This window comes from Hippopotamus amphibius, chromosome 1 (genome assembly GCF_030028045.1).
Source record: "Hippopotamus amphibius kiboko isolate mHipAmp2 chromosome 1, mHipAmp2.hap2, whole genome shotgun sequence".
In the NCBI taxonomy this organism is placed as follows: Eukaryota; Metazoa; Chordata; class Mammalia; order Artiodactyla; family Hippopotamidae; genus Hippopotamus; species Hippopotamus amphibius.
This window is the reverse complement of record NC_080186.1, coordinates 58,706,996-58,730,489: the sequence shown is the minus strand read 5'-3', so window position 1 is coordinate 58,730,489 and position 23,494 is coordinate 58,706,996. Positions and strand designations below refer to the sequence as shown.

General features: G+C 37.6%; 1 protein-coding gene across 2 annotated transcripts in view; it reads left to right on the top strand.

The window, feature by feature from the left end:
- HS2ST1 (heparan sulfate 2-O-sulfotransferase 1) overlaps nt 1–16,712 on the top strand; it is a 207,603-nt gene extending 190,891 nt beyond the window's left edge. Inside the window, exons 5-7 of one of the 2 annotated variants that reach the window (XM_057713944.1) lie at nt 8,375–8,472; nt 10,676–10,833; nt 11,785–16,712. In XM_057713944.1, coding sequence (XP_057569927.1) covers nt 8,375–8,472; nt 10,676–10,833; nt 11,785–12,014 — 486 coding nt within the window. In that variant the 3' untranslated portion in view covers nt 12,015–16,712. The remainder of the gene's footprint in view (nt 1–8,374; nt 8,473–10,675; nt 10,834–11,784) is intronic. The other variant, XM_057713953.1, reaches the window with a different exon arrangement.
- Nucleotides 16,713–23,494: the final 6,782 nt, after the last annotated feature.

The following is a 23,494-nucleotide window of genomic DNA, read 5'->3' as shown; positions in this document are numbered from 1 at the left end:
ACCACTGATCTCATCAGAAAAGTCTTTTAAGTATTGGGAAACTGTCAGGCGTGTGGTGACAGATAAAGTAAAAATAAATTTTTATATTTTTTTGCTTGAAAGCTTGGCTGGCTCCCACAGGATTTCTCCACCTTGACACCATTGTTGTTTTGGGCCAGATAATTCCTCATTGTGAGGGGGTGCCTATACACTGTAGGATGTTTACCAGCATCTCTGACCTCTACCTAGTAGCATCTTCCCTACACCCGCCATTTGTGAGAACCAAAAATGTCTCCAAACATTGCCAGATATCACCTGGGGGTGAAAACAGCTCCAGTTGAGAACCACGGGGCTGCTAAGGCTGTGAGTTGTTTTCTCTCAAGTGGCAGGCACACTTTTGAGAAAGCATTAACTAAATACCCAAGTTTGAGTAGTTTGTCTCTCAGGCCTTCTTTCAGCTTCCAAATAACTATACCCATAATTCTCATCATTCACATTTTCTAAATATGTAAATATTTATCTTATGAATATTTCAGTTTTGTACTATCCTATAGATTATTAAGCATTTTATTAATTATTGTTTTATTAGCAGAACACCAAAAGGGCTATACTTATGGAGTGTAGAGTTACATGCTGTAAATAACAATCTAAAGGAGAATCAGTTTTTTCTTAAGAAGTTCGCACTGATCCCAGAGATCACAATTGCTACCCGTTTGCTTTTTGTATTTCTTACTCTAAATTAACTAGACTTGACAGCTATAGGAATTATAATAAATTCAGAATATTATACCTAAAAATATGTGGTAACTTATAAAAGATATTAATGAGGTTAGAAGAATTCCATACTTAGCCACTACCTGATCCTACCACTGGCTTTCAAAATCATGTTCCTGTAGCCCATAGCAATTCATAATCCCCTGGCCACGGTTTGCTTATGGAACATGAATTTTACACAAAGGCATTTGAGAACTTATTACTGTTTGCTTAGAAATTGTTTTATATGTAAAAAGCACCACAGGAAAGCAATACAGTATGTTTGCAGTTCATATTTAAAGGTTAGATAACTTTTTGTTGTAGACCAGTTTTCTCTGTCTCAGTAAAAGGTGCAACCTAGAGTCAGCCTTGCCCTGTCATCTTCCTGGACTTGTGATCGAACTGCTTTACAGGTGGCTCTTTTCACCAAAAGAGAGAAAATGGGAAGAAAAGTCCATTGTAATGGAGCTGAAGAAAGAGATGATGAGTTCGAATTGGACATTATTTTTAGTTATGTATAAGTAGATGGAAATATCTACTAGAAATGTGTTTGTATCTCAAGAAATAAATCTGAACTTAATCATAGATTCGGCAGTTATCAACATTAGTTGGGAATTGAAACAAGGGATTGAATGAAATTGCACTTGGGAGACATGTAGGGAATAAAGAGAGGACCAAATGAAAAAGGAAGAAGAAGGGGGAGGTGCCAATATGTAGCTCTGGAGAATGACGACATTTAAGGTGTAGGCAGAGGAAGGGAAACACACCAAGGAGACTGAGGTTGGAGAATCAGAAGACAAACCTGGCAAGTCCTTGAAATGCATGGAAAGATAATTTCAGTTGCAAAGATGTTAGTGAAATGAGAATTTAAAACTCCCTTAGATTTGTCAATGGGAAGATCAGAAAAAGTGTTTAAGTGGAATCCAGAGGGTTGAAGAGTAACCGTGAGATGAAGTTAAGGCCGAGAGGAAAGACTGCTTTTGAGATAGAAGTTTGGCTTTGAAAGGAACAAAAAACATGACAAATGTTTCATTAGGATGACAGATACTTGGGCATATTAGTATATCTGAAGAGAGCAAGGGGTAAAGATAGAAGAAACTGGAGGAAAACTGATGAAGCAGGGTCTCAGAAGGGAGCAAGAAGGGTATTTAAAGATAGGTGGAAGTACTTTTTTAAAGATTAGGGCAGTAGGGGCTACAGATGCAGATAAGCTTTTATCTAAGCAGGAATCAAGGGAGCTCACTCTCAGCTTCAGTTTTCTATATAAAATATGAAGCAAGAGCATTTGTAGAAAAGGGTTTGAATGTAAATATAATTGCCATCACTATCAAGCATCAAATTTTATTTAATTACTTTAACCTTCAATTCTAAGAATTAAATATTTAAACTAATAATCTAAATAGTCTAAAGACTATTTTGATATTTCATGCTTTTAAGAACATTTGTATCAGGGTTTCCCTGGTGGCACAGTGGTTAAGAATCTGCCTGCCAAGGCAGGGGATATGGCTTTGAGCCCTGGTCTGGGAAGATCCCACATGCCACGGAGCAACTAAGCCCATGCACCACAACAACTGAGCCTGCACTCAGGAGGAGCCTGTGAGCCACAACTATTGAGCCCACGTGCCGCAACTACTGAAGCCCGCATGCCTAGAGCCCGTGCTCCGCAGCAAGAGAAGCCACCACAGTAAGAAGCTTGCGGACTGCAATGAAGAGTAGCCCCCGCTGTCCACAACTACAGAAAGCCCGCACACAGCAACAAAGACCCAATGCAGCCAATAAATAAAAAATACAATAAATAAATAAATTTAAAAAAAAAAACAAAAAAACACATTTGTATCTGGTTCACAAAGAATTGCTCTTTCTAAGCATAGGTGGTGTTTAAGTGAAAAAGCTGATCATAACTTTTTGTTTCTCTGGTGTACTGAACTGGGTTTTGTGGAAGAGGAAGAGATCTGGAGAGTTTTTATTTCTTTTTTTGTTTTTGCTTTCTATTTTAAGAAGAAGTTTTACAGGAGAAAAACATTTATTTATAGAAAATTCTGTTCCTGAAATGTGGCCGAAATGTTTAGGAGAAGGCGAATAGAAGTTAGCAAACAAGTGGGAAAAGTGTGGTGGCCAGTATTTGAGTGACAGTCTTCTTCTGTGATGTGAGTAGAGAGGCCCAAGGGCTAATGTCACTGTTGGAGTCAGTGGAGCAGTTCATCTTGATTAAGATGTCAGTGGATTGATTCATCAAGTTGTAGGTAGTAAAGATGGTATTGGGTTTTAACTTGATTTCTCTCACTAGGAAATACTTGGTTTCCTTTATGCATCACATATTCATAAAGAAATAGGAGAATTTCTGTTATACATTAAGATCTAGCATACTTATGTATGTTCACCAGTTTTTGATTATTTGTTGTTGTTGTTGTTGTTTTTTCTTTGCATCTCCCTTGCTGTTGGCCATCTTTGGGTCATTTCTTTTAAGTTGATATGAGTGAAAACTCTGCCAAATTATAAGAAGGAACTCTAAAGGAGGCAAAACCCAAACTGTTTTTCTACTTTTATATTGTCTAATAAAGTGTTTGGCAGGTGAATTAGGGTAGATGCTAAGCTTCTAAAACAAAGAAATTAAAACGTTTAGGTGGATTTTTTCAGTCATACGTACAAAGGTGAGGGGCCCAGGATCTTAGAGCAGTTTTGCTCCACGCTGTCATTCAGGGAGCTAGGTTCCTGCCATATTGCTACTCTGCTACCCTTGAGGGGCTTGTCCTTATGTGCTCGGTTGAATTTGGGACACCATGACACCTGCCTCCCAACTCATGGGAAGGAGGTAACTAGAGGCCCACCAGTTTCCTTTTAACCAGGTGACTCAGAACTTACATCACTTCTGCCCCCACTCCACTGGCAAGAACTTAGTCATATGGCCACACCTAACTGCAAGAGAGGCTAAACTCTGTGACTGTGGAAGAAGGGAAGAAGGGACTTTGGTGGTAACTTTTAGACTGCCAGAGTAGGCTAGCAGATTTTAAACTACTGTCCAAAAATAAACTTGAAGATTACCTACAGATTTTGTTTGAAATACTAAATTACTTTTAGCATTTTAGAACACAGGAAGTAGGAGTTGGCTAACTAGAGAACCTGGGTCAAAATAGCCATCCCGCATGCTTATTCATTAATCAGTTTTAATTCTAATAGTGGATATTTAAATTCCCAAATTTGTCCATATAGTGACTCTGTGGAAACTTTTAATACTGCAGCCTCTTTTAATATCCTATTTTCTTATTGGGTTGGCCAAGAATTTCCTCTGGTTTTTAAGTAAAAATAAAAGACACATTTTTCATTTTCACCAAGAACTTTATTGAACAGTGTATTCACTGTTTTGTTCCACTGCCTTCTGCCATTTTTCAGGCAACATCATAATTCCATCTTCCCAAAACTTTTTATCTTTTTGAGCAAAGAACTGTTCCCAGGTGCCTTTTACAGTCTTAGAGGGAATTGAAATTTTTTCCATTAAGAGAATTTTGTAAAACCTGAAATAAATGGAAATCCAAAGGTGCAAGGTCTGGTGAATACAGCTGATGAATCAGAACTTCCCAGGCAAGCCATAGCAGTTTTTGCCTGGTCATCAGAGAAACATGTGGTCTTATGTTATCCTGATGAAGGATTATGCATTTTCCATTGGCTAATTCCAGATGCTTTTCATCGAGTGCTACTTTCAGTTAGTCTGATTGGGAGCAGTACTTACTGGAATTAATCGTTTGATTTTGCGAAAGAAGCTCATAATAGAGGACTTCCCCCCAATCCCACCATGTACACAACATCACCTTCTTGGGATGAAGACCAGCATTTGGTGTGGTTGGTGGTGGTTCATTTTGCTTGCCCCACGATCTCTTCTATTCCACATTATTGTACAGTATCCACTTTTCATCACCCATCACAACTTATTTTAAAAACAGAACATTTTTGTTATGTTTGAGTAGAGGATAGCATGCGGAAATACAGTCAAGAAGGTTTTTTTCACTTATGTGGAACCCAAACATCAAAGTGTTCACATAACCAGGCTGATGCAAATGATTTTCAGCACTTGATTTGGATATTTTAAGTATGTTGGCTGTCTCCCACGTGGTATAACGTTGATTGTTCTCAATGTCTCAGTTTGATTGCTATCCATGTCAACTGGTGTACCCAACCGTGGGGCATTGTCCAGCAAGAAATCTCCAGCACAAAACTTCATAAACCACTTTGGACACATTCAGTCAGTCACAGCACCTTCTCCATACACTGCACAAATCTTTTTTGCATTTCAGTTGCGTTTTACCTTTCTTGAAATAATAAAGCATAATATGCCGAAAATGTTGCTTTTTTCCTTCCATCTTCAATATTAAAATGGCTACACAGAAATTCACAAATTCTTATAAGTTTTCTGTAAATGCACGCTGATATGACAGTTATCACAATACAATCTAACAAAATTGTTTCAAATGAAATTAAAGACAACTAAGTGCCAATAGAGCCATCTTACGGAAAAAACAAACCTTCTGGCCGACCCAGTACATTTAAGCAAAATCTTTTTAATGTCTTTGAATCTCACATGTGCACCACAGTGATAGAGTTTGTGAGTTCACCCACCAATGCCTTAGTAATTCATTTCTTTTCTATCTGATACTCTGTTCAGATGGAGGTATAATGACAGAGAGTACCTCTTCTGAGCTTCAGAAGTACCATACTATTATTTAGGATTTGTTTGAAATTGATTAGGCATGAAATCAGAAACCTTCTGATATATCACCACTTGGTTTATTGGAACCTGAGACATGGTGGAGATAGATACATAGGTTATTTTGTTTTTATGAGCTACAAGTTGGCATAAATGATAATAAAACCACTTTTTAGAAAATCAAAATCAGAGCATCTAATAAATTTCAGAAATAATGTAATGGCCACTGAAATGGGATTGATTGAGTCTTAAGTGTAAACTGAGATGTTTTCACTTAAAAAAATAGATTGATACGGGGGGGGTGTGTGTGTGTGTGTGGTGTGTGTGTGTGTGTATTGGGGGAGCGGGAATCCTAAGAGAATTTGAGAGACCTCTAAGGAACTATCAAAATGCTTCATGAAACAATTTTACTGCCCTGTCTTCATCTCAACTAGAATTGTGCCTTTAATTCTCATGCAAAATCTCCAAAGTGCAGTCTTTCCAGCCATTTACAAGTATTGGTTGTGCAAACAATTGGTATAACAATATATTGTATGCTGTGGAGGGCATAAATGCATACTGCATGATCCCTCCAAGAAGTTTTTTCTGTAGTTCAGGAGAGAGAACATAATACATTTTTTTTTCCAACATACATGAAGCAAGTTCTTTTGATAAAGATGTATATATAGATATACATACCAGGATCCTAAAAGCTGGCTATTACAAGGCAGTATGTAATTAATTTATATGAGTTTGAAAAAAAATGAGTGACTTTAGGCCAGAGTAGTCATTGGAAAGATAGTCTTCATGTAAACTAGATTGGTGAAGGGAGGCACTTTCAGAGGAAGAAAATGTAGTCAGCAAAAATATATAGATTTGCAGGTACATATGACATGCTTGAGGAACTATAAAACAGGTTAATCTGGTAAAGATGGAAGTTATACATAGAGATAAGGCTAGACTTGCACACTGAGGTCAGAGTATGAAGCATTCTTTAAAGCCAGGATAAAGAGTTTGTATTTTTCTTTTTTAAAAGATATTGGAAGCTATTGAAGTTTTCTGAGTAGAGGATGTTAGAAGTGACTACTTAGTCTAAGTGACCACTTAGACTAAGTAGTCAAAGAGCAGATTGAAAGAAGGGAGGGAAGGGGCCCAGTTAGGAAGTGATTGCAAGAATGGGGAGATGACATTGTTAGATCCTGATGGAAGCAAGATTGAAGAAAAAAAAAAGATGGATTGGAAAGACATTACCTCAAGGATGTTAGGTAAGGGAGAGGAGAAATTAAGAAATGTTCTGAGATCTTGAGTCTGCATTACAAGGGGCATTGTTGTCCTATTGCTAGAAATATTGAATATGAAGTAATACTGGAAATTCAAATGAAAAGGCACTCACTCTAGGTAGCAGAAGATAGATAAAAACTGATGGATCTGGGGGGAGAGATTTGGAAGTCTTTTGCCTAGAAATTATAAATGAAGCCAAGGAAGTGCAAATAAGCTAAGGAAGGGAGTGGGTAAGAAAAGACAGCTGAGTTTCCATACTTGGTAGAAGGACCAAAATATGCCTTAAAAGAAGATAGTGATAGTACATTCAGAAAGGTACAAAGAAGCAACAAAAAGCCAAAAAGGGGAGTGTTCAGAGAAACAGACAAATGCTGTGCAGGTCAAGGAGAACAAGACCAACAAAGCATTGTTTTTGACTATTAGCGAGGAGAGGTGGGGAGAGAGAGACAGACGTAGACACACCCTGCTTATTGAATGCCTACAGTGAACCAGTCTTTGTGGCAGATTCTTTCACATCCATGATTTTATTTCTTCCTCATAGTAAGATTATGTCCTCCTTTTTTTAGATGAGGAAACTAACACAAAACTTAAGTTTTTTGGGTTCAAGATTCAAAGCCAAGTCATAGATCTTTTTCCTGTATCATAGTGATGGTCATTTGTAAAAGAAATGGGCAAATCAGTTGTGGGCTGCAGTTCGCTGTTGCCTCTTAAATGTTGCCAGAATAAAGGTAATTATTCCACTATACCTCTACCCATAGTCAGATCTAAGGATTTGGGGTCCTATTCTAAATAGCTTTTTGATTGAAAGGGATCTTTGAATTTATCTAATTTTATAGATTAGAAAGTGAGATTTGGAGGCCATAAAGACTTGCCCAAAATAGGGTCAAACCTGGTTCTAGAAACTCGGGAGTCTGGACTCTGGATATGTTCTCTTTCTACTCTTACATGCTCCCTCTTCTCAGAAATAACAGGTGGTATTTATGTCTACTCCAACAGCCTGAGCTCCTAAGCGTGTTCTCTGGAGTCTTAATGTCATTTCAAATAGATAATGCCTCCTGTAAAAAATGCCTGTGACAGACAGTAAGTACTCAAGAAAGTGAAGTTGATTTAATTTTAGATCCATAGCCTGTGAGTCTCTTTCCCTTTTAATTAATTTAGGTAGATGTGTTTGGAGAGGAGAGCATGCAAGTCATAAGTATCTGGGGTGACTTTTGCTTTGTACAGTGATTTTTTTGTCTGTTGCAGTGAGAAAAGGGGAGAAGACGTAAATGTAGTTCTACTTTATCTTCTTTTCAAATAATTATTTCACAAAGAGTATCTTTAACTTTGTTTTTATTTAATTTACTTTGGTAAGGGGATAGAAAATATAAATACATAAACTCAACCAAAACCAGTACTTAATTTCAAGGACAAATTGTTATCTGGGGGATGTTCCATTCATATAGTAAAAGAATTCTTATAAACATTAGCATAAAACAAAGATGGGAGAAAAATCCATGTTTGACTTTGCTCAGTATGTTTTTGCTTCAGCTTTGCTCAAGTATGTTTTTGTAACCTATCGTTTTAATTCACTATCTCGTCCCACCCACTGCTGCCATTTATTTAATAACTTAGCAAATTAAGATATTCAATAGGTGAGGCTCTGGTTTACCGCTCACATATGCTGCTTTGTCTTTATTCCAGACCTTTGATGAATGTGTAGCTGAGGGCGGCTCAGACTGTGCTCCAGAGAAGCTCTGGCTTCAAATCCCGTTCTTCTGTGGCCACAGCTCAGAATGCTGGTAGGGAGATAAAGTTAGCTTCAATCAATGATCTACTTACTACCTCTAGAATCTGTGTTTCACAAGGATGGGTGTGTTAGTCAAGGGCTGGGTATGAGGAAGTTCGTGAAAGACCAGACCAAAAATAGCATGTCATTAAGTAATACCTAGTTTTTAGTTCCTTTAAGTGTATTAAAAAGATTCTTCGTGTGTAACATGCTTGCAGTGATTTCTCAGATGCTGGTTTTTGCATTTTTTTGTTTATTTTTGGTGTTATGTGTCTTGCTGTGTTCTAGCAGTGTTCTTAATTAGAGGTCAGGGGTTCTTTCATAAACCTCATTTGCTCCTAAGCTTATTGTTTAACCATCCATTTTTAGATCAAGAAGAGGCTTAGTAGGTAAATTATTAGCAGGTTTTACTGTTAAACTGATTTGACTTTGAGAGAAGCCAAGGTAAAATAAAGATAGTTTATCTTTAATAGAGTTTATTTGCTCAGAATGTGCTGAGTTTTGAGTTTGAAAAAATAATGGTACATATTTATTTCTTCTAATCTATCATTTTAATAGGAAAAGTAGAAAAAAACAGGAACACACTCAAAGTTAGTATCTTCCTTAAAACCATAAGAGATATAAGGGATGCCTTCTGTTCTTACTGTCATTATTTGAGATATAGTATTAGATTATGGTGAACCTTAAGGTCCTACTCAGTAGATTATATCAAAGTATAATGTTGATCCTTTGAACAACACAGGTTTGAACTTCGTGGGTTCACTTGGACATAGATTTTTTTTTCAAGAAATATGTATTACGGTACTACACGATCCATGGTTGGCTGAATCCTCGGATATGGAGCTGGGGATATGGAAGGCTGACTGTAAAGTTATATGCAGATTTTCAACTGGGGAATGGGAGTTGGGTCTGGTTGGTATCCCTAAACCCCATGTTGATCAAAGGTCAACTGTAATAACGAAAGACGAATTGGAAGCTTAGAAAGAAATCGTCTCAATTTTTAATCATTTCCTTACAACAGGGATCAGTAATTTACAACCTGGACACCAAATTTGGCCCGTCATCTGTTTTCATAAATAGATTTATTGGGAAAAAACCACATCTATTTGTTTACTTACTGTCTACAGCTGTTTTCACACTGCAAGAGCAGAGTTAAGTAATTGTGACCAAGACCATATGACCTGCAAAGCCCATCTTGGGCTTTACTCTCTGGCTCTTTATAAGAAAAGTTTGCCACCCTCACCTTAGAACAATTAGGAGTATATTTCTCCATTGGATGTTACTAAGGAAATTTTAATTGAACGTCTTTAGTATGCTTCATAGATTCTTAGAACTGGGAGGGACCTTAGAAATCAACTCAGTTTACTTTCCCACCCACCCACCGCCCACCCCAGCTTTTTAATGACTGAGAAAACAAGCTTAGAAAGGTGAAGTCACCAGCTCAGTATCACACTGCTTAAAGGCAGAGCTTGGAATTAGGATTAGGGAATGTCAGTGCTAAAAAGAACCCAAAGGCATAGTTTAGGGCCAAATTTCTATTAAGAGCCATTAGCTGACAATGCAAAAAGTAAAAATAAAAGAGTCTTAGCAGAGCCATTTCTTATCCTATTTCTATTTTTAAGAAATATCAGAAAAACCTAAACTCATAAATTAAGATAATCACTACACAAAGTTGCTTAGAACTTCCTAGAGAGCTCTTAAAATGAATGAGGTTTAGAGTACAGTTGACCCTTGAACAAGGTGGGAGTTAATCCCAGTATAATTTATAGTTGGTCCTTTGTATACACGGTTCCTTGGATCTGCAGATTCAACCAACCATGGTCCAGGTAGTATTGTACTATCTACTACTGAAAGATATTTGTGCAAGTCAAACCTGTGTTGTTCGAGGGTCAACTGCAGTTAACAAAAATTAAATGCACCCATACTAAATCAGATGGGAGGATATATATGTACTTTTTTATATCTATATACACTGTTCAAATTAAGTGTCCCCTAGTAAAATCTGAATTAGCCCTGCATAGTTAAGCAGAAACTGGGGACAGAGGCAAAGGGAATTAAAAACAGGTGTGCCTCCCAAAGGACATTAATAAAAGGGCATTAAGGCTTTGGATGGACATGTGTTTATCTGTTTTTTCCGTAATATACAGTATCAAAGCCATCAAAAATACTTAGTAGATTTCACAACCAGGTTTTTTATTCCTTTTCTTTGGTTTTAGGAATGTGGGAAGCAGGTGGGCTATGGATCAAGCCAAGTATAACCTAGTTAATGAATACTTTCTGGTGGGAGTTACTGAAGAGCTTGAAGATTTTATCATGTTATTGGAGGCAGCTTTGCCCCGGTTCTTCAGGGGTGCTACAGAACTCTATCGTACAGGTATATAAAGGATGGGTTTCTTTTTAAAGCTGTCCTTAACTTTGTTTGCCGCTTGTAAAATATGTGTGATTTGAAGTTTGTTGAGTAAAACTCCAGAAAGGATGGTATATTGTCTGTTTCTCCTCACCATTTTCAATAAAAAACAATACATGGCACACAGATGGTGTTCATTAAATATTTTTTGAATGAATAAACATGCATGAGATGAGCATTAAAAGGCATTGTAGGTGTAGTGGAAAGATACAAACTCCAGAGCCAGCCTTAGAAATGTGTGATATTCAGTAATGCCCACCATGCATTGCACCCTTTAGACATGCCTAATGCTGTTTAGGTAGGCGTAGGATGGGGAGACTGAGTCACGTTGATAATTATCCTGTGCTGTGTCTGTTGTAGTGCTCCTAAAAGTGTGCTTCAGCAGCCACGACAGTATTACCTATCTGAAAGAGACCGTGCTGGTCCAATCTAATTCTGATTTTTTTTTTTTTTCTGTTCTTTGGTTAGACACAATCAGAGGAACTTTTTCCTAGAGTATGCATATGCTCTAGCTTTTAACACTTAGGTATAGAGAATAGGTTACAAGAAATCAACACGAAGTTTGAAAATAAGTATTTTATCATATCTTTAAAAACAACTAGTCAGAGCACCAAGCATTTGAGAATACAGCATGCAAGGTGACAGCCTACGCTTTACCAAGTGGAGATTCTTACTTTTATTATTTGACATCTCATTAAGTCTTCAAAAAGGGTAAAGATTTGAATTATGAAGGAATAAATCACAATTCTATATATAGATTAGAGCCCTGTTTTTGCCTGAATGATATTAAGACAAAACAATTATGTTACCTGCTCTTCCATGTGGCATATTAACTTAAACCATCTCTTCAAATAAACAGGCATTGATCTTTTGTGTGTTCTCATAATTTATTTACCTTTTCTCTTTTTCCTTTGTAAGTAGGAAAGAAATCTCATCTTAGGAAAACTACAGAGAAGAAACTCCCTACTAAACAAACCATTGCAAAACTACAACAATCTGACATTTGGAAAATGGAGAATGAGTTCTATGAGTTTGCACTGGAGCAGTTCCAATTCATCAGAGCCCATGCTGTTCGAGAAAAAGATGGAGACCTCTACATCCTCGCACAAAACTTTTTCTATGAAAAGATTTACCCTAAGTCAAACTGAGTACAGGGTGTGGCAGTTAGATTCTTGAACTACAACTTTGACCCTGTCTTCACCTTAGTTCTCAGTTCTACAGCTTGGATTGCTGATGGGGGTATAAGACAGTTTGTATTGAGCTGAGGTAGGATACAGACAGTGGCGTCAAGGAAGTAGATTCTGGCTGATGTGTCAGTGCTCTAGGAAGTTTAAGTTTCAGCCTTTTTTTTTTTTTCCCCTGGTTAAATTTTGGTGGGAGTTATACCTTCCTTCCTGGACAAAACCTAAAATAAACACATAGCAGGTCTAATTGAAGGCTAAATACTGAAATACAATTTCAGAAAAAGTTCTGATACTCTGTTTTTGATAAAGCATTTTTTTCAACTAACCATGAACGAAGATGAATCCATTTGCTACTTCCACCTTCACCTGGAGGTTTGGGTGATACACCTCTACTGGATAGTGTTATTAACTGTTTGGCAGTGTGTACTTTGTTTTTGTGAATCATGTCCCATGAAACTTACTGAAATGTTTGATCACATTTGCTAAGAATATTTCTGCTGTAGTTAAAACTGCCCATGTTTATGTAGGTCATTTTACTTTTTAAAAAGTGATTATTAGTGTTAAAAATCAGTTTAAACCATTATTAACACTGTAAAAAGAATCAAAGCAGTATTTCTCATTCCTGTCTCCCCAGTATCTAGGATTGGGGAAACGCGTCAAAGAATGTTGACCTTGCCTGATGTTCTAGTTAAGGCTTCCACACATTAATATCAAAAAAGTAAGTTTAGTATTTGTTTCTCCATGGATTATTTGTAAAGCTGTAAACTGAGGTATCGGTGACTCCATATTATAACTCCATTAGTGAGCTGTGGTATGGGTAGGATTTTCCTACTTCTTCTGTACTTTTACTTGTAGACTATTTTTACTAAGGTGCTTTATAATGTGTTTTAAAGCATTGCATTTACAAAAAAAAAAAGGAAAATGCTGTAAATATTGCATATTTTATGTATTTGGACCAAAAGGTTATAAGTAATTAGACAAAAGTGGTTTTGCACCGATTTTATTATGTCAAGTAAAACCATCAGACCTACTGTTCTTGTATTTCTCATTTAACCTTACTGTTAAGACATCACTGAAATGAACTTCAATAACCTTTCAATTTTGATACACAGTACATTATTCATAATTGGAGGCAGTAGTTATAGCGGTAAGAGTACTAGATGAAGAGTCAGAAAACTTGATTTTTGTCCTGGCTCTGCCACTGATCAGCTGTGTGACCTTGGGCAAGTCACTTAACCTCTCTCTGCCTCAGTTTCCTCATCCTGAAATGAGGATAATACCTGCTGTACCTACCTCACAGGGGTGTTGTGAGGACTAAATGAGATGGCATGTGAAAGCACTTTGAAAACTGTAACGTGCCCTATAAATGTAAGGTATTATGGAAACATCTTTAACATATAATTTCATACCATTCGTTTTTTAACAAAGAAAGAGAAAAGTCCACTTATAAGCTGGTTGAAAAAACCGTTAATCTTGATATAAATTTGTGTTTAATAAATATCTTCTCAGTGTTTTATCTTCCCTGTTTCAACAACTATTGAAATATTGAAACACCTGTGAACTCTTAGAAATTCATGAGCAGCTGCTTAAGTTCAGGAGGTTCCCTGTTTGAAAAAAGATTTCATTAGCTGACTCAGGGCAGGGGAAAATTTGCTCTTCAAATTTGGAAGATTCTTCTGTTTTTATTTTACATTACCATCCAGAAAGGGTAGCTATTTTATACCTCTGGTTTTTAAGGTGTATTTTGCAGAGTTTGATTTCCTTGTGTGCTCTTTACCTTCTTCCACACTTCTTAGAGTAGCAGAGATAAAGAATTTTAGAAACATTTTCTAAAATGATAATCTTTAATATGTTTAGTTTAAATAAATACCCCCGAACAAGGCCTCACCAAACTATGTAAGCATTTTAGGCAGGTTGCTTTAAAGGTTATTAATTATATAGAAGAAGAAGGGAGCACTACTTATCAAAAGACACGTGTGGACAAATTTAAAGGAAAGCTAAAGGAAGCTGATGGAGTCATCGTAGCACTCTTTCCCCCCAATAATAGGACAATATTAAGAGAATATCAACAGGCATACTTTTCTTATTTGGCTTTCTTTTTTGTGTATTTAATAACCTTTTACAGGTATTTGTTGAAAACATATACAAAATTCCTTGCCCAAAAGTAAAGCACCACCTCAGGGTGGGGCATCTGACATTTATCTGCTAAGGAACTCTGGTATGGAGGTTATTCCTGGAGTCCAGCTAAAAATCTTCTTGAAGTGCATCAACTCTTTTAGGTAACTAGAGTAGCACATAGTGCACTAGATCTGGGGTCAGTAAACTTTTTCTATAAAGGTTCAAAGAGTAAATACTATTTTAGGCTTTGTAAGCCATTGGTCTCCTTCACAACTATTCAACTCTGCCATTTCAGTACAAAAGCAGTCATAGACAACACATAAATGAATAAGTGTGGCTGTGTCCCAATGAAACTTTATTACTGAAACAGGTGACATGCCAGATATGGTCCATGGGTTGTACTTTACCAACCCCTGTAACAGTTTATTATTTATGGAGAAATCACTTTTGAATCTGTGCTCTAGTGGCCTAAAAGAGTTTATATACTTCCAAAAAAAGCTCCTAACAATATCCAAAGAATAGCTTTCTGATTCAAGCGGTCTCTCCCACGTATTCATAAACTTCGATTGCTTCCAGGTGAGCATGTTTTCTTTCCCAGTTTTAACAGTTCAGAATAGGGGCATTTATGCTATCATGTTTTAGGGTGGGTTAGAAGTAGCCTTCCTGGAGACTGAGGAAGGGTTAGATTTAATTCCATGTGGTCCAATACAGTCCTAGGAATCTGACAAGTGCAGAATGCTTATAATACCTAACTTTATAATCAAATAAATAGAACCACTGAGACGATAATGTATTTTTTTAAAGTGGCAAATATGGTTTTCTTTTTTCAGCCTTTGCGCTTTTTCAGTATTTTGAACATAGGGGAAAAAATTTTTTTTGTAATACAAAAGCAAATTAACCACTTTGAATTTTAAAAGATAATGTTATGTGTGTATGTGTACATATATATATCTATATATGTTTATTTCCTAAAAGAGGGAAAAGTACCTTTTTGTTCAACTTGTATCAACTCCTGTTTTCTAACTGCTGTGAAATGGCAACTGTTGATAAATTATTGTGACTGTTTTAAAATGTAATGGGGAGGGTATATTTTGATTTTACCCAGCTTTAATCTGTGAAGTATCTTAAATATATCTGACAGCAACACTTAAAATATTGCATGGGGATTACTTTTCTATTATCCATACGCATTTGTGCAACTTTGAACATATTGGGTGCTTCTGAATTCCTGATGATTGGATTTAAATTACTGAAAATCAGAGAAAAACGTACTGACTTTTAAACTTTGCATTTTATTTTTTATTCTTAAAATTCTGTTAATGCCTATAATTTGAAGTCTACTGTTGCTCTTTCTCAATATATGTCCTATCAGAGATTCCTAAAATTGTTAGTGCCATCACTGGTTTACAAACAGTATTTTGGTATTGCAGATGATTTGCTCATTGTATTTGCATAGTTAGAAAGAAAATAGTTTGTAGACAACGATTCTCTTTTTCTAATAAAATGAAATAAAAATTCTAAAAGCACTAGAGGATTTAACTAAAGGCTGGTTCCCAAATGCCTAGTTGGTATTTTAATTTATATTCAAATTCTACGTAGAGAACATCTGTGTAAACCATCTATCTGGGTTTTCCCATTGATCATTCCCAAACACACCTATGGTCCTAGAATCCTTTATTATGAGAAGCACCCGGTATTGTAACCTTTTATGAAGTTTGTCTTTAAGAGGCCCAGGTGCTTCTACTTCATGAGTTGAAAATTTGCCTCTTCATAAATTAGTGCCATTTGCTTTGAGAGGAAGCAAGGCAATTGCTGTTAAATTTTTGCATCCATTTACCCTATGCAAAGCTGCTAGATGATGCCAACTAAACTGCTGCTCAGGCAGCCTTTTAGGGGAAAAAGCAACCCTGTTTCAGATGCACTGCCAATTCAGCTCCTCTGGAGTGGAGCTTGCTTTCTGATTTCCTGGAGTGGGAACTGTAAAGCTTGAAATGGGTGATCAGTTAGTTAGACTTATCCTATAATTTAAGTTCATGCAGCTTTGTGACCTTTGCAGTACTGTTTATAAAAGGACCCTGATGGTGATGATCTCTAAAACACATCACTGGTAAGCCTATGGTTTAGACACACTGGTGCTGTCTATCTGATTTTTCAGACAGCCTCTGTAGCTTTCTGTTGAGAGTCAGGTGTGTGAGCATCTCTAAAGCAGTGTCGAATGTAATTTTGACAAACATGGATTGTATATTTTGACTTTTATTTTATAAATACACAGACAGCTGAAGAGTGCCTTTTTTCCCTCACAATCCATGTTGGAAGATGCTCACTCCTTCCTCTGTCTCTGCTTTCTCTTTTCTCCCCCTCCCCTGTTCAGTTGATTCATTTATGCAATACTGTTTCCAACTTGAAACCATTTTGTCACATCTGTTGGAGAGATAATCACTCCTTTTCCTTAACATTCTGCCAGCTTTCTGTTGTTGAAGTGTTTCAGTTGATTACCTGATGCAAAAGCTATAAAATAAATGCTCAGTGGGAAGGGGAAAAATGGTTTGGTGTCCTGTTTTAATATTTTCTTCCGTAGCCTTGATAACTGAAGGAAATTTTCCAGGCAGACTCAGTGTTCAGAGTCATCAACTTAACCCTCAGATATCACCACCACCAGAGAGGTATGCATCATCACTGGTCTGTGGTGGTTTTCTGACTTATTTGTGATTTGCAGCCTTTGCTGCTTTTTGCATTGGACTCCATCATTGGTACTGAACTCTCAGCTAGAAAATTTACAAGGTATACTTAGGCTATACTCTTAATTAGAATTAAAAAGAAAATGAGGAAAGGGCTATCAACTTAGAATAAAAAGGAAATTTGAAAGAAAAAAGTTAATCTGATTAACACTGATTGCACAGTTTAGACACATCCATAATATTTCTTTGAGAATGCACGTATCTGATGCTTGTGCTTTTCACCCTTAAAGGAGAAACTCTCAATTAACATAGATTTCCAGTTCTCAGCCACTGACTCATTGTTCCAAGTAAGTATTGTATGATATTGGGTTGAATAAAATACCAGTTCATTGATACATTGTCCAAACAGGGAATTTGATCTGTACCCACAGAGGCAGAACAGAGAGCATAGATTTGAGAGTCAAATGGACCTGTATTTAGCAAAGTTACTTTAGTCAGTGGAGAAAACAGTACTGTTGTAAAGGTTGGACAAGGTTGATACAAAGTGCTTACCCAGGGTAGACTGATAACTGGTAGCTTTTATATGCTGGGCCAGACTATTGTCAAGAAGTTGGCCTGCCCTTCTGACCAAATACTAGTTGTCACTTAAGAGAAGATGTTTTTATAAATATTTTTGAATACCACTGAATTTTACTTTTTTACTGACAAGCTACTAATGCCTTTCACTTATGTCCTTATAGCATAACTATTCTTTTTTTTTTTTTTTTACTTTATTTTTTTTCGGGGGTACACCAGGTTCAATCATCTGTTTTTATACACATATCCCCGTATTCCCTCCCTTCCTTGGCTCCCCCGGCTCGAGTCCCCCCCACCCTCCCTGCCCCAGTCCTCTAAGGCATCTTCCATCCTCGAGTTGGACTCCCTTTGTTATACAACAGCTTCCCACTGACTATTTTACAGTTGGTAGTATATATATGTCTGTGCTACTCTCGAGCATAACTATTCTTGATTCTGATACCTGCTATTGTTTCCATCTACAAATTTTCTATGAGAAAAGGGGGGTTGCTGATTGTTCTAAAGGAGATCTTGCTTGTTCCAGAAGTGGCTATGTCCACATATTTTATTATAATTGAACACTGTGGACTGCAAGGTAGCACATATATAAAACTCAGGATACCTGGAGTAAAATGATTTGCATTCTTTCAACAGAGAGGAAACTATCCATACTCTGTAAGAAAAGAGGACATTTGCCTTAGTTATAAATTAATTAATCATGTTAGAATTCCAAGTTTTTAGAATATCTGAAAAATAAACTTAGTGTGTAATCCTTGTTGCCTAAACCTGCATATTTTCACTGTACTCTTATCACCACTAGCTCTTTTTTTAGCTCTTTTTTAAAGCAGCAGTTGAACTTGCTGAATTTTCTTCCAGTAGTAACAAGTGCCAAAATGCAAATTCCAAATCACTGTCCACGTGTTTTCTTTCTCTGAAGGCATTTGCCCACCCATTACCTTACCCTGCCTCCATGGTACCCTGTCTTGCCTCTGTTACCATAGAACATGGGGGTGGCACCTTGCAACAAAACAAAAAACAACAGCATCAACAACAAAATTGACTTCAAAATGCAAGTTCTGCCCCTTTCTACTTCCAGAATAACTGGCTGACCAAGTAAGAAAACTTCAGAAAGTCACTATTCTCTTTGTGGTTTGCTGTATTTCTTCTAGTAGCCTGAGACTAAAAGTGAAAAATATTTCAAGGACCTATTTAAGGTATAATGGATTTCTTGATAATATATGTAGTTGGTAAGACCTATGAGGGGAAACAACAGGAAAAATGTACCAGGATTTTTGTTTTTTTTTCCTTTCACCTGTTTCCTTCTATGAGAGAGAATACTAAGTCCCTTGAATGGATTATTTTTTGGTCTGAAAACAAGGACAGTGGGAATTCATGAAAAGCTCATCCCTAAGAGCTGGCTAGTTGTTACTCCTTCTTCCCAGCTTTCAGTCCTGTGTTTATTCAAAACCAGATGACCGGCTTGGTGAGATCGCCATACCGTTTTGTGTAATCCTTTGGTATCTCTGCATTTTACCGTGAAAACTGAGGTCTCAGACTTCATTTGATTTCCCATGTTTCCGTAAGAGTCAGTAATTGCCTCCTTTTCCTCCAGTCCTTCACCATATACGTATCGCTTCTGGAGATTCTCGTAGCTGGACAACTGAAAGTCACTTGAGAGATGCAATCACAAGGTATAGAGAATTCTATGACTGGCTCTGAGAAAGAGGCAGTTTGTATGGTGGTTAGAATATGGGTTCTGGAGCACCACCGCTTACTAGCTAGCTATCTGATCTTGATCAAATAAACCTCCCTACGTCTGAATTTTCTCATCTGCAAAAGGAATAACACGTATCAACTGTTAGTTTGAGGACTGAGATAATACACATGTAAACTTAGTACTTGATTCCTGGTGTATAGTAAGTGTTAAAGAAGTGCTAACATTTAAATAAGAAAGCAAAAGATGAGGAACCATCTATTTGGACCTACCATGTTGCAGTGTATGTCCACTCAGTCACTCATTAACATGCCAGGCGTGAGGAATGTGAAAGATGAACGAAAGAGGCAAGGCCTCTGTTTGTTGAGAAGAGAGGAGGTAAAGAAGAAATACAAAGCATCGTGCAAAAATCTCATTCTTACCTTACTGATAAACCGGTAAGTTCTTTTTGTTGTTGAGGATACGTGACCTGCACCAACCCCCTGTCCCCTAGACCTTTTAATACTTAAAAGCTTCATCTCTTAGTTTTAACCTTGAAATAGCAGAAGCACCCACCTCGCCCAGGTCATCAAGTTCTAGACACCTAGTACCTATTACTTTGCTCTAAAATGTAGACTTCCATCTTCATCTCTATAACAGGCTTCATGTCATGACAAATGAATCTGTCCTCCCACTTCTCTAGATGCCTAATTGGGTTCGTAGGTTAAAATGATAAGGTTTTACTGGGAGAGACATTGTTGATCATCAGAAATAATCTTTAATTCTATTACATTTTAATTCCAAAGTCATTTAAACAATGAGAAAGACAAAGCAATCCTTTATTTGTAGTCCCAATCTTACAGCTGGGTTATAGTCTCAGAATTCATTATAAGCTAGTTGTTTGAAATCCATGTGGAAGCAACATTATGCATGTGGGCCGGCCTAACCCACAAAAGTTAGTTTAATCTAAACATTCATGGAATTATCACTTCATTAGAGCAGAGGAACCTGAGGGCCGTGTCCTTCGGGGAGCTTATTGTGTTTTTCTGCCCTTTTCCCCAAAGAGATGTTTCAGTCTTAAGTCCTAAAGATAAGTAGTTCATATTTTAACCTGTGGGGGTTGTAAGCAGAGGATGAGGTAGTCACTTGAGTTTTGAAAGATAGTTGCAGCCGGGTAGAGAACGTGCTCTCAAGCGCAAAGCCTCTGAGGAGGTTACTGTAGTTGCCAAGGGAAGTGGCGATAAGGCTGGGGAGAACCAGATGCATCTCTAAGGTCAGAAATCCCAACATTTGGTAACAGATGGGATGTGATCGGTAAATGGAGAATGGGGGCAATATTTGGATTTGCAAAACACCACATCCGTACGGATGCTCGATATCCTTTGCCTTTGCCCCAGTTATGCAATGGTGATTGTTTTCCAGTTGAAAGTTGATAAAACAGACCAGTGTCTGCTCAGAGAACATAGAACGACAAAGACAGGATTCACTGTCTCAGTATTAAATGTTTCATTTCTATGCTGCTTTTCACTCATTCAGATTGTGTGACCTGGGTTAGGGTTTGGCAAAGAACTTTCCCAAAATACGCCTACTGCCCTGTGGTTTGAGGTCAAAGGCATTTAGTGAAACACGCCAATCAACTTCAGCCCTCTACCTTATCTCTGTGACTTCCCTAAAGCTGAAGCTTCAAAATTAAAGTCATGCCTGGAAATGTTTTACATCATTAGCACTGAGAGAGTTTATAGGGAAATAGAGAAAACCTAGTTGGATTGATTTTCATTTTAGAGTTTCTGCCAAAGGTTTGGGCAACTAGATTACCAGAGCTGTCAGTGATGCTGGAAAAGAAACAGGATGAGCTATAAGTACAGTAAGACTGACTCTGTCCAGATTATTTACTAAGTACTACTCCTCCCTCCCCTCCCCCTGCCAGTAAACAGGAAACATAATGACATGTATTTTGAACTGTAAGAATGTTAAGAAATTCTTTCTGAGCAGTCCACTGAGAGGCTACAGTCAGGCAGTTTGAAAACCGATTACCCGGGGATTCTAGAACCACAGTTCAGTTCTTTGTTTCTCCATCTCCCTCTCTTTCTCTTTCTTCCTTCTTTCCAATTTAAATCATTCAGTCTCTTAGTAGAAACTTGACATCAAAGAATTTCTTGACACTTAAACACTCAATTTGTGATTTTTGAAAAAATTGTACCTTCTTAAAGTAGCAAATTAAAGCTTTAACCTGTATCTAATTGAGTGTTAGAATCTGGCATAGGTAGACCTACAGTACCCAAGTGATCTGGCATCCGAACCTTGGTTTTACTTCAGAAATATGAACCAATTTGGCCTACATCAGGGTATGTCACGTAGCATCCCTAGAGATTTATTTACAGTGTTTGTGGCAATTTAATTTGTCTGTTTTCCTGGTTCTGAGTGTTCCCTTAATAACACAGTCAGACTGAGATATAGAAAAAAAACCAATGGAGAGTGTTTTCAGAGTCTTATATGTTAGAAACTGATATTTTTAAAGTATCTCCCACAACTGACTGGCTGAAGTATACCTTTTCTGGATAACAGAGCTCACCAGTAATTCCATTTGAAGTGAGCAGAGCCTTTCTGAAAGTGGCTGAGGGGAAATAAGTGACATTTTATTCAACCAAGAGTAACCAGAGACTTATTTTTTTTTCCTTTAAAAGTAATTTAAATTCTCCAGAGCACTGGTAATTAGGTCTCCTGGCACAGCATGGTTATCTGATCAGACCGTCATGCCCGTAAACAGTGAAAATGCAGGATGTTGACTCTTTCCTATGTGTTTTTAAAGGAGGCGATGGACTTTAAACTCCCTTCCTGCTCTTTCTCACCCATGCTCCGCTTCTGTCTTCGTCTCTCATATGGGGGCTTTTCAAATAAAACTTCAGACAAGAACAGTGTTTAAAAAGTGGGCCAGTTATGTTTTACTTCTCTATTTCTACAATGCTAATGGCTCCCTACTTGATCATTTAAACAGTGGTCCGAATCCAGATGGAATTAGATGCCTCTTACTGCAGTCAGACAGTCTGTAATATTTGATAGGGATCTTCCGAGTGGACAAGATGAGATTAGATTGGTCTCTCTGGGAGCCAACACTATTCATTTTGTAAGAAAGTTATCCTGGAGGCCTGAGGACTGCCAAGAGCAAAGTGGAAACAGAGCCCAGTCTTTTCCTCTTATCAAGATCCACAGTTGGTTCCACATTAAGCAGTGGAGCACTCGATGGTAAAAGGATTTGAATAATGAATTGGATCAGAAGCCCAGGAGGAGGTCTCTGCCACCCACGACTGAAATATGAATTTCATGTGTTGTAACTTTATTACCATTTTTTGGTTTAACGTATGACAGAGACCGAAATCTCTGGCATGGCGTCAGTGGCTATTTTTAGTTATTGAGTTATCGTTTCATTTAATTAATATTTATTGAGCCCCACTATGTGCCAGTCACTTCACTACAGACCTCTCCATGTGCTATGAATTTTCACCCTTAGAATAATCCTCATATTTAATCCTTTACAGTTGTATATACACTGTTATACTTTACGAGGCACTTTCATATTTATCTTCTCATTATGCTCTCACCCAAAAGATGGGTATCATTGTCCTCATTTCACCATTGAGGAAACTAAGACAGCTAGTAAGAGGAAGACGGGCTAACCCAGCCCTCATGATTCTTGCTTGAGCAAACTCTGATGTCCTTCCTGCTATGCTCCTGTCTCTCCAAGGGAACAAAGGCTCTGATGCAGATTAACAGTTGCAGTGGTTTTCAAAGTGTAGTCCTGTCTCTGGACCAGTAGCATCAGCATCACCTGGGAACTTGTTGAAAGGCTAATGCTTATGCCCAGTTCTTCTGAGTAGAGTCAGCAATCTGTGTGTCAACAAGCCCTCCAGTTGGTTCTGACTTTGACTAAAGTTCAAGGCCCGCTGGACTAGAGCACTGGTCTAAAGATGGGAGGACAAGCTAACCTAGGTTAGGTAACCTACATAAGGCCTCTCATAATAAAGAAGTTATGAGCTAGGATTTGAACCCAGGTCTGTCCAGCTCTAACATCACCTGTTTTCTATTTTGGGTTCCTTACTATAGTGTGTCTTAGATTTTCCATTTTGGTAAATTCCTTTCTGAAATATTTTTTGGGAGAGAGGAGAAAGGTCTCTGGATGTGTTCTTCTGGAGTAGGGCACAAATTCTGCCCCACTGAACGAGTTTCTGCTTTCTGGGTGAGGTGAACAGGAAGGATGGTCCTCAAAATGGCTACTGGAATGTCCAAGTCAGGAAATCCAGGAATATAGCTGAGGGTCCAAAATAGGTATCCAGAGTAAGCATAGTGCATCCAGATCGTTCCTGGCTCAAGTTCTTTGTTCATTCTTGATATTTCACTGTGAT